Raw genomic sequence first — 12,476 nt, forward strand, 5'->3', positions numbered from 1 at the left:
TGGCCCAACGCTCTAACCACTATGCTACCTGCCGCCCCAGGTAGCCTAGGCCGTCATTGTTAATAAGAATTTGTTTTTAATTGCCTTGCTTAGTAAATAAAGGTGGTAGTAGTAGTATAAAAGACTACAATCTGAACTGTAGACCTTTGCCAACATTGCCCTGGTCTCATCCCAGGCGGTCTCTGGTAATATCCTGAGAAAGACTCATGTGTTGCTAAAGCAGAAATAACGTGTCTGTAAGAGCTGGGTCATGTTTGGGGAAATGGAAAGGTCGTTTGGGATGTTATACCCTGTGCTGTAAATTTAATCAGTCAGCTTTGCGTCTTGTCTCTGTCATGGCAGTTTTACGGTGTAGAAACACGTATTCCTTCCCCGAAAGAAGAAATGAGGTTATAACACTGGCCTGTCAGTCATTCTCTCCTCCAAGAAATGGAATTCTGAAAAACATTTGAACTGTTCTGTTTTCTTTCTGTCTCAATGCTTGCAGCGGATTTTGGCGTGTCAGCAAAAAATACCAAAACTCTGCAAAGAAGGGACTCTTTTATAGGAACACCATACTGGTGAGTACATGCACATGAAAACAAAGGGGAATGACAATGGGTGTCAACACTGCCAGTGATTGCGTCCAAAATGGCACCTTTTATTGGGCTCTGGTCAAACTGTAACGCACTATGCAGGGAATAGGGTGCCATTTGGGACGCACATGTCTTTAATGGGATTATGGTTGTACTGCATGACTGGATGTCAAAAATCTTCTTGCTACTACCCATGGTACCTATTGAACCAGTTCTATGTTCTGCTCGATATCATAATGCATAATGGCATTCCTTACAGTAGTGCCCACTGCTCAGTCAGTGTGGTTTGATCATAGCCTTACAAGGCCCTTGGAAAAGCTCTTATGTCTTAGTTTGATTCTGGACCTTGTGCTTTAGCTGGGCCTGGCTGGTCTGCCAATAAGCATGGTTCGGTTGAAGTTAACTATTGACCAGAGCAGGTTATCCTATTAGGATAGCTTCTCACCCTGCCCAGGTGTTGCACAATGTTCGATAGCATCATAAATGAGATACAGATGGGATTTCATTATGTGTATTCTGCTGTGAATTTGAAGCTTATTTAAAAAAAAAATATATATTTAACCTTTATTTAACTAGGCAAGTCAGTTAAGAACAAATTCTTATTTACAATGACGGCCTACCAAAAGGCCTCCTGTGGGGACGGGCTGGGATTAAAAATAAAATATAGATATAGGACAAAACACACATCACGACAAGAGGGACAACGCAACACTACATAAAGAGATACATAAGACGACAACATAGGAAGGCAGCAACACATGACAACACAACATGGTAGCAGCACAAAACATGGTACAAACATTATTGGGCACAGACAACAGCACAAAGGGCAAGAAGGTAGCGACAACAATATATCACACAAAGCAGCCACAACTGTCAGTAAAAGTGTCCATGATTGAGTCTTTGAATGAAGGGATTGAGATAAAACTGTCCAGTTTGAGTGTTTGTTGCAGCTCATTCCAGTCGCTAGCTGCAGCAAACGGAAAAGACGAGCGACCCAGGGATGTGTGTGCTTTGGGGACCTTTAACAGAATGTGACTGGCAGAACGGGTGTTGTATGTGGACTACCTCAGAGGTAGTAATCACACCTGTGCGGAGAGGGGCATTCTTCTTACCAAACCTCATGACCTTAGTTTTGGAGGTGTTCAGAACAAGTTTAAGGGTAGAGAAAGCTTATTGGACATTTAGAAAGCTTTGTTGTAGAGCATTTAACACAAAATCTGGGGAGGGGCTAGCTGAGTATAACACTGACATCTGCATATAAATGGATGAGAGCACTTCCTACTGCCTGAGCTATGTTGTTGATGTAAATTGTGAAGAGTGTGGGGCCTAGGATTGAGCCTTGGGGTACTCACTTGGTGACAGGCAGTGGCTGAGACAGCAGATTTTCTGACTTTAGGTAGTTAACAAACCAGGCCAAAGACCCCTCAGTCACCAATACTCCTTAGCCGGCCCAGAAGAATGGAATGGTCTACCGTATCAAAAGCTTTGGCCAAGTCAATAAAAATAGCAGCACAACATTGTTTAGAATCAAGGGGAATGGTGACATCATTAAGGACCTTTAAGGTTGCAGTGACACATCCATAACCTGAGCGGAAACCAGATTGCCGTGAGAATACTATAGACATCAAGAAAACCAGTCAGTTGATTATTTTTCCAAATAGAAATAGGCCTATAACAGTTAACATGACCATTTCTTTAAGATTATGGAACATGTCACTTTTGATCATAAGAAAACACTGCATACCGCTCTATCTTTAGAGCTCAGATAAAGTAGGTTATTATGCCTACTATCCACTTGTTCAGTAAAAATAGCTCAATCGAAAGTGTGTTGACATGAAAATATTGGCCGTGTGCTTGGAATGTGAACTATTTACAACTGTGTACAAGTATTTACAACTTTTGCAATAAGCCAACAGCAGTAAACGTGAGGGACGTTTCAGATGAATCATATGAAACCTAAACATTAACTTCACACTTTTTTAAATTTTTTATTTTTATTTTTTGTCCTAAAAAAACACCAGAGGAAATTTGTCCACCATATTAGAGGTCCTCTATTGTACTATGTTGTATTCTAGGATGGCTCCTGAGGTGGTGATGTGTGAGACCATGAAGGACGCTCCGTATGACTACAAGGCTGACATCTGGTCCCTGGGCATCACCCTGATCGAGCTGGCCCAGATCGAGCCCCCGCATCATGAACTCAACCCCATGAGGGTCCTGCTGAAGATAGCCAAGTCTGAGCCACCTACCCTGGAGCAACCCAGCAAGTGGTGAGAGGAGAGGGGCCAGAGAGGAGAGGAGGGGCCAGAGAGGTCTACAGGTCTACATCTGTCCTTTAAACTAAGCCGCCACAAGCCGGTGAACACAGCAATATGAGTGTGTAAAGCTGTGGCTTTTCTAATCAGTTTTTATGAGGCGGTGTGTTCCATTGCTCAGCAGATGCGAGAGCTCGGGCTTATTCCCCCACTCCCCCAGGTGCTGAGAGCTCTCTCCAGATGAGAAGAGCATTGCTAGTGAAAGCTTTATTTGTCGAAAGAAATATAGCCGTGATTAAAGTAATGATTACCCACCTTGCAGAGCTGTGCAGCCAACTGTGTACTGCATTCCTGAATCTGTTCCGTTCTAGCCTCAGACTGTGTCATTAAGTTATCTAGTGAAAATACCACCACCACCCCATCAGTCCTTCTCCCTTCTGTGTGTTTAAGGTCACGGGAGTTTAAGGATTTCCTGAAGAAGTCGTTGGATAAGAATCCAGAGAGTCGGCCAAATGCCGCACAGCTCTTGGAGGTAAGCTAGCCTCAGACACTCTATACTGTTGTATACCTCTCTCTGATGTATGAGGATGTTCCCCCTCTGTCTTTTTCTCATTCTTCACAGGTCCACCATCTTAACCTCCCAAAACATCAGCTGTTTCAGACACGAGGAATGGTGACATGATACGATAGGCAAATGAGTAGTACCATACAGATGGCATTGGGTAGATGGAGAGGGCAAGCGAGAACGTGGAAAGAGACGAGGCGTCTATTAAAATGCAGGAGCCACAGCTTCCTGTCTGGGTTCCACAGCAGAGGAGAATGCTAGCAACTTGCATTCCTGTTTCCAACGAAAGCGCTTTGGGATTTCTCCTTATTCCCTCCACCCTTTGCCAATTACAGAGGCCCAAAGCCTGCTGGAAGTTGAGGGAGATGGGAGTGGTCGTGTTCAGTGCCGCACGGAAGGTTTTGATCGCTATCATACTTATGTTTCTAGCCCGGTTAGATGGCAATAAGGCCTATTGAACAGCATTCATCCGCACCATCTGTGACTCATGACATAGATCAGGGATCATCAACTAGATTCAGTTGCGGGACAAGTGGATGGTCAGGGGGCCAGAACATAATTACAAATAATTTGTCACCTGAAAATTGACCGCCAGAATAGATATATTTGACTAAAACATAATAATTTCAAACCTTCCTTACATTTACATTTATATACAATCACATATCTATCTAAAAACATTTTTGCTCAGCAAACTTGGGGGGCTAAATGAAGTCACCCGTGGGCCGCCAGTTGGGGAACCCTGACATACATTGTGACAGGGGGAGGAGGCCTTGGGTTTACTGTTTTGTGGATCACTAATTAATAGAGAGACTGGAAATCTAATTAGAGGGCAGTTTAATTACATCCATTATTCCAGTGAAAACTTGGACGGTGTCCATGTGCTATATATTATGTCAGGGGACAAACATAAGTCTAGTCAATGTGACTGTAGCTCTCCTCTCTCCCCCTCTCTGTTATGGCATGTTATCACAGCACCATAGTGCCCTCCAAGCTCATCACTAAGCTAAGGACCCTGGGACTGAACTCCTCTCTCTGCAACTGGATCCTGGACTTCATTACGGGTCGGTGAGTGGTGAGTGTAGGCAACAACCCATCTGCCACGCTGACCCTCAACATGGGGGCCCCTCAGGGGTCCGTGCATAGTCCCCTCCTGTACTCCCTGTTCACCCACGACTGCGTGGCCGTGCACGACTCCAACATCATTCAATTTGCTGATGACACGATGGTGGCAGGCCGGATCACCGATGATGATGAGACAGCCTATAGTTTGTTATCAAGAAAACGTCACAATAGCGTTCGACTTGTCTGCTTTGACTTGTCTGCTCCCAAAAATCTTTTCAACATACATCTGTAAAATGATAGTCTGGAAACTAAAGCTTTGGCTGTCTTCCTCTCAGGCTTCCATGTCTTCTCCCTGGACCTCCTCAATGTCCACCTCTTGAACATCAGACTCTGAGGCATCATCTTCACTGTCACTTTACAACCTTTTTGAGGCTGGCTCGTTGTCAGGCTCAAAAAGACTCAAATTTGCCTGGGTGGCCACCAATTTTTCAACCCTTGTATTGGTCAGCCTGTTGCGTGCTTTGGTGTGTGTGTTCCCAAACAAGGACCAGTTGCGCTCTGAGCAGCTGATGTTGGTGGGATTTGGAGGATGATGTAGGCAACAGGGGAAAGAGCCTCAGATCCACAAAGTCTCTTCCACCAGGTGGCTGATGAAATATGTTGGCACGACTGCCATATTGCATCTCCATCCCAAAGCCCTTGCTTGGATGTGTACTTCGCCAGACTGCCAAGAACCTTGTCCTCATCCAGGCCAAGGTGGCGAGACACGGTAGTGATGACACCATAGGCGTTGTTGATCTCTGCACCAGACAGGATGCTCTTGCCAGCATACTTGGGGTCCAACATGTACGCTGCGGTGTGTAAGGGCTTCAGGCATAAGTCATCACGCTTTTTGATGTATTTCAGAACTGCAGTTTCCTCTGCTTGGAGCAACAGTGAAGTGGGCAGGGCAGTACAGATTTCTTCTCTTACATCTGCAAGCAGAGTCTGAACATCAGACAGGATGTCTCCCTCAATCCGTGCAATAGCTACTGCTATAGGTTTCAGGAGTTTCAGGCTGCTTACCACTCTCTCCCAAAATACATCATCCAGGATGATCCTCTTGATGGGGCTGTCCATATCAGCAGACTGATATGGCCAGTTCTTGGAGAGACTCTTTCCCCTCCAGGAGACTGTCAAACATCATGACAACACCACCCCAACGGGTGTTGCTGGGCAGCTTTAATGTGGTGCTCTTATTCTTCTCACTTTGCTTGGTGAGGTAGATTGCTGCTATAGCTTGATGACCCTTCACGTACCTAACCATTTCCTTGGCTCTCTTGTAGAGTGTATCCATTGTTTCCAGTGCCATTATGTTCTTGAGGAGCAGATTCAATGCATTATCAGCACAGCCAATGGGTGTGATGTGAGGGTAGGACTCCTCCACTTTAGACCAAGTAGCCTTCATGTTCGCAGCATTGTCTGTCACCAGTGCAAATACCTTCTGTGGTCCAAGGTCATTAATGACAGCCTTCAGCTCATCTGCAATGTAGAGACCGGTGTGTCTGTTGTCCCTTGTCTGTGCTCTTGTAGAATACTGGTTGAGGGGTGGAGATGATGTAGTTAATTATTCCTTGCCCACGAACATTCAACCACTTATCAGAGATGATTTGGGTTCGATTCCCACGGGGGGCCAGCAAAAACAATTATGAAATTGTATGAAATGTATGCATTCACTACTGTAAGTCGCTCTGGATAAGAGCGTCTGCTAAATGACTAAAATGTAATGTAAAATGATTGCAATAGTCTGCTTTCTCTATGATTTGCATGACCTTCACTTGAACTCTGCATCCAGCAAATGAGTAGATAAAGCATGTCTGGTTGGAGGAGTGCATGTTGGGCGAAAAACATTCAGAAATCTCTTCCAATACACATTGCCTGTGAGCATAAAAGATGAACCAGTTGCATACACAGCTCGAGCAAGACATTCCTCAGCATTTCTCTGACTACGTTCCGTCATTGTAAAAAAAAACTTCTGATTCCAGGAGGACCATGAGCTGTTGCTATCGATAAGGTGTCTGCTTCATCATTTTCATCTCGAATACAAGTAGAGGGACTTCTGTCAGAGGTTGTGAGCGCTTAGGGAACTTTATGCACTTGGCCAGATGATTCTGCATCTTTGTTGCATTCTTCACATGATTTGGTACAGTATTTCCAAATGTACACAGCTTTTCCTTCTACATGTCTCCACATATCAGATAGTGCCCGTGGCATTTTCCTGTAAAGATTAGAAAAAAAGGAGGTAAAAAACCCCAAATACAATTCCCTGTATAGATAAATAGTTAAGCCGTTAGATTAAACAACTCCTTTGTGAGATAAGATACATGTTTTAAAATGAAACAGGGGAATTAACACTAGCAGAAATTGTTAACAAGTTAGAAATGATTTAAACACTGTAGGCTACTATTTACTAGTTAACAAAAAATCATGTGTGCCATATAAAATATATTCACCCCAGCCAGTATTGTAATCAAAACTTACCAGAAAGCATGTAGTGTGGGCTCAATAGCATCTCATTAGTGTGCAAGATCTTGAGATTCAGCTGTACATGTGATGGAAGAGTGCACTGTGCATGCAGAGGGTTGGAATTCCATTGAATTGGGGATAGTTTAACCAAAATATGCCACAAGACCTATAATTGCCTTGTGTATCCCACAAAAGAGGTTCACTGTTATAAGTTATTTTTTTAATGAATTTAAGCAAAATTCCCCAAATTCCCAGGCTTACCTTCCCATGGAAAATGTTCTGAAAATATCCGGAAATTTCCTGTAAATTTTCCAACCCTTGGCATCCCTAGTCAGAACTGCACATTTGTAATTATTTCACATTTAGCTCCATCAGAGTTATAGGGCAATCAGTAAACCTCAATTTATCATGTATTTTCAGATATGTGAGGGTAGCTAACTAGTGAATGCAAACAACGTGTCATTTAGCTTGCTTCATCAGGGATTAGGCTTTTGGAAAGGGCTCGACATCTTCTGGTAAAGTTGTCACTCGGACCTCTGTCATCACTATTATAGATGGCAAGCAAATCAAATAACATTCGGATATAGTCATCTAGTTTATCCCTTGTTAACATCTACGGGATCGATGTCCCCTTCACGAGACGGTTGAGCTAACGTGCACTAATGTGATTAGCATGACGTTATAAGTAACAAGACAATTTCCCTGGACATAGACATATCGGATATTGGCAGAAAGCTTAAATTCTTGTTCATCGAACTGCACTGTCCAATTTACAGTAGCTATTACAGTGAAATAATACCATGCTATTGTTTGAGGAGAGTGCACAGTTGTGTACTTGAAAATGTATCAAAAAACAATTAGGCACATTTGGGCAGACTTTATACAACATTTTGAACAGTAATTCAATGCATCATTGGATCGGTCTACTAGCTAGCTAGTACATTTTTTTTTATAACATTTCTTTATTTTAATTGAATCTTTATTTAACTACGCAAGTCAGTTAAGAACATATTCTTATTTACAATGACGGCCTACCCCGGCCAAACACTAACCCGGACTATGCTGGGCCAATTGTGCGCCACCCTATGGCACTCCCAATCACGGCCGGTTGTGATACAGCCTTGTGTCGAACCAGGGTCTGTAGTGACGCCTCTAGCACTGAGATGCAGTGCCTTAGACCGCTGTTGTCAATCAATCAATGTAGCTTATGTCTGGCAGCAGCAATCATGATTAAATACTATTTAACAATGTTGAAAAGGGGATGATGTTAGCTAACTTCACTAGTTAGGCCTACGTTGGTTGGAGAAAATGGTACATTAGGTGTACTTAGAGTGAGGGAAAAAAGTATTTGATCCCCTGCTGATTTTGTACATTTTCCCACTGACAAAGAAATGATCAGTCTATAATTTTAATGGTAAGTTTATTTGAACAGTGAGAGACAGAATAACAACAAAAGAATCCAGAAAAACGCATGTCAAAAATGTTATAAATTGATTTGCATTTTAATGAGGGAAATAAGTATTTGACACCCTCTGAATCAGAAAGATTTCTGGCTCCCAGGTGTCTTTTATACAGGTAACGAGCTGGGATTAGGAGCACACTCTTAAAGGGAGTGCTCCTAATCTCAGCTTGTTACCTGTTTAAAAGACACCTGTCCACAGAAGCAATCAATCAATCAGATTCCAAACTCTCCACCATGGCCAAGACCAAAGAGCTCTCCAAGGATGTCAGGGACAAGATTGTAGACCTACACAAGGCTGGAATGGGCTACAAGACCATCGCCAAGCAGCTTGGTGAGAAGGTGACAACAGTTGGTGCGATTATTCGCAAATGGAAGAAACACAAAAGAACTGTCAATCTCCCTCGGCCTGGGGCTCCATGCAAGATCTCACCTCGTGGAGTTGCAATGATCATGAGAACGGTGAGGAATCAGCCCAGAACTACACGGGAGGATCTTGTCAATGATCTCAAGGTAGCTGGGACCATAGTCACCAAGAAAACAATTGGTAACACACTACGCCGTGAAGGACTGAAATCCTGCAGCGCTCGCAAGGTCCCTCTGCTCAAGAAAGCACATATACATGCCCGTCTGAAGTTTGCCAATGAACATCTGAATGATTCAGAGGACAACTGGGTGAAAGTGTTGTGGTCAGATGAGACCAAAATGGAGCTCTTTGGCATCAACTCAACTCGCCGTGTTTGGAGGAGGAGGAATGCTGCCTATGACCCCAAGGACACCATCCCCACCGTCAAACATGGAGGTGGAAACATTATGCTTTGGGGGTGTTTTTCTGCTAAGGGGACAGGACAACTTAACCGCATCAAAGGGACGATGGACGGGGCCATGTACCGTCAAATCTTGGGTGAGAACCTCCTTCCCTCAGCCAGGGCATTGAAAATGGGTCGTGGATGGGTATTCCAGCATGACAATGACCCAAAACACACGGCCAAGGCAACAAAGGAGTGGCTCAAGAAGAAGCACATTAAGGTCCTGAAGTGGCCTAGCCAGTCTCCAGACCTTAATCCCATAGAAAATCTGTGGAGGGAGCTGAAGGTTCGAGTTGCCAAACGTCAGCCTCGAAACGTTAATGACTTGGAGAAGATCTGCAAAGAGGAGTGGGACAAAATCCCTCCTGAGATGTGTGCAAACCTGGTGGCCAACTACAAGAAACGTCTGACCTCTGATTGCCAACAAGGGTTTTGCCACCAAGTACTAAGTCATGTTTTGCAGAGGGCTCAAACACTTATTTCCCTCATTTAAAATGCAAATCAATTTATACAATTTTTGACATGCGTTTTTCTGGATTTCTTTTGTTATTCTGTCTTTCAAATAAACCTACCATTAACATTATAGACTAATTTCTTTGTCAGTGGGCAAATGTACAAAATCAGCAGGGGATCAAATACTTTTTTCCCTCACTGTACCAATATGTTTAGCCAACTGTACAAAGTTTCTACCGGTAGCTTGCAAAGTAAACATTATCAGCTATATATGTAGGGTCTTAAGTTGATCACCCTTTTGTTGCTGAGGGTTTTCCTGTACTTAAGGAAATGCAAACTTTTAGTGTATTCAAGTTTTAAAAAGGCTTCTAAAGTTTGTCATTTCCACTTTAAAATGTCACAAAATGTCAACCTCTACAAACAAATCCATGAATTATAATCCACATAACAATTCACATTTCCTGTTGCTGAAGGATTATTTTCCTGCTGTAGCAAACTGGCTCAAACAGTAACGTTACCCTTCTGCTGCTTAATATCCCCATGAAGGATGGGGAAATTTACATGAACCACTCATACTTACTGGTCAGGTATAGTTCACTTATTGTATATCACTCAAATATCCAATTAATTTTGGCTACTGTCACGCATCTGAAATTACATGATCAATTGATGTTTACTGATCATTAAAATCATGCATTTTACTTGCTGTAGGCATATAACGCTGATGGAGCTGTTGTTTTGCATGGAATAATTAAAAATGTGTATAACAATCCCTTGAAAACAATAAACAGTTGTAAGTGGCAAATCGAACGCTCTGGACCAAAAAGATTTGGCACGGGACCTCAGATCCTCAAAATATTATACAGCTGCACCATTGAGATTATATTGACTGGCTGCCTCACAGTTTGGTATGGCAACAGCTTGGCATCCGACAGTAAGAAGCCACAGAAGGTTGTGCGTACGGCCCAGTACATCACTTGGGCAGAGGTCCTTGCCATCCAGGACCTCCTATACCAGGCAGTGTCAGAGGAAGGCCCTAAAATTTCTCAGACTCCAGCCACCCAAGTCATAAACTGTTCTCTCTGCTACTGCACAGCAAGCGGTACCGGAGAGCCAAGTCTGGGACCAAAAGGCTCCTGAACAGCTTCTACCCCCAAGCCATAAGACTGCTGAACAGTTAATCACATGGCTACGCTGACTATTTACATTGACCCTCTTTTTTTTTTTTTTTTGCACTGACTCTCGTACTGGCTCTATGCACACTTACTGGACTTGACCCACACACTCACACATACTACACTGACACCCCAACACACGAACACACACACTACAGACACACACTCACACATGCTTTTACCCCAACATACATCAAATCAAATGTTATTGGTCACATACACATGGTTAGCAGTTGTTAATACGGGTGTAGTGAAATGTTGTGCTTCTAGTTCTGAGTGTGCAGTACATATTACCTCAATTACCTTGTCCCCTGCACATTGACTCTGAACTGGTACTCCTTTTATATAGTCTCTTTGTTTTATTCTTACTATTTATTTGAATTTTATTTACTTTTCTTACTTTTGAACTGCATTGTTGGGAAAGGGCTCGTAAGTATTTTTGTCACATACACCGAATGGTGCACGTGACAAATAACGATTTGATGTCCATGGCCGCCTCATCCCATATGAGGAATGTTGTATACATGTTGTCTCCATAACCACATGATGAAGTATCTTAACTCCCCACGGCCGTGATGGTGGATCTGGTGGGGACCATCTGGGCCTAACCACAGATCTAGGATCAGATTGCCCAAATCCTAACTGGACCAGCAGTTGGGAGTAACTTCAGCCATTCTGTGCCTCTACCTCTGGGCCATTTGGTTGACAATGAAGCATTTGACACACCGTGGCCCATCAGCAGTCCAGGCCAGGCCTGGGTGAGGGAGGCTACAGCGGTGAGGCACTCCCCTGTAGCCGTTTGCGTTCTTCACCCAATGAACGTTGGCTTAGTGTAGCGCTGGTTGTCTGGGCTCAGATGTCATAGTAAACATGTTGAAGCCAGAGGGGCAGAGTCTACCATAGTAGGAGTGTTGATCTAGGACCAGCTTTGCCTTTTAGATCATAATGAATAAGATTACATGGACCGGGGGGGCTGATCCTAGATCAGCACTCCGACACCGAGGTGCTGGGTCTCAGAGGGGCTGCGGTGTAAAAGGACACACTGTCAGAAAAGGACACACTGTTCAGCTCAGCAGAAACCAAGCTTGTGGTTTTTGTAATAGTTATATGGAGGTAGCTTGTACCGTGTACCCAGGAAGTGATGATGTGTTTTAGAATGTCTTATCATTGCTCTTGGATTTCCAGTGAGCGAAGTCCATAAGTCTTAGTGACGCGTTTTAAAATGCTTCTCACTGTTTTACTTGATACCCTAGACACTACTGTGCGGTGTTCAAGTACAGCACTTTGCCTGGCGTTCTCCTGTCGCCTGTGTGATAGCTGGCACTCTGTTCTCCCCTGACTCATTGCTGACTTGATACATTTTCTGTCATTGGAGAAGTTAAAAGCTGTTGCTAATGCTACCACACAGATTCAGGCAGCCCAGAGTGTCCCTTTGCGCCTCAGCCAGTCTCCTCTCACATGCCTACCTGCTTGCCTGCACCAGCTGGGCCAATTAAATTATCCGTGGTGCAAATCACCTGAATAATGGATGACTTTCTCTTTTATCTTCTCTGCACTTACCTTTTCACAGCCTTGTTTGTGGCTGTCAAATGATCCCCTCTTAAGCCGGCTT

The 12,476-nt window shown here is 43.6% G+C and overlaps 1 protein-coding gene across 1 annotated transcript in view; it reads left to right on the top strand.

The window, feature by feature from the left end:
• stk10 (serine/threonine kinase 10) overlaps positions 1 to 12,476 on the top strand; it is a 55,389-nt gene that overhangs the window by 25,978 nt on the left and 16,935 nt on the right. Inside the window, exons 5-7 of the mRNA XM_014198029.2 lie at positions 488 to 560; positions 2,654 to 2,848; positions 3,284 to 3,365. Of these exons, the coding sequence (XP_014053504.1) occupies positions 488 to 560; positions 2,654 to 2,848; positions 3,284 to 3,365 (350 nt within the window). The remainder of the gene's footprint in view (positions 1 to 487; positions 561 to 2,653; positions 2,849 to 3,283; positions 3,366 to 12,476) is intronic.

Source organism: Salmo salar, chromosome ssa04 (assembly GCF_905237065.1).
Source record: "Salmo salar chromosome ssa04, Ssal_v3.1, whole genome shotgun sequence".
Classification (NCBI taxonomy): domain Eukaryota; kingdom Metazoa; phylum Chordata; class Actinopteri; order Salmoniformes; family Salmonidae; genus Salmo; species Salmo salar.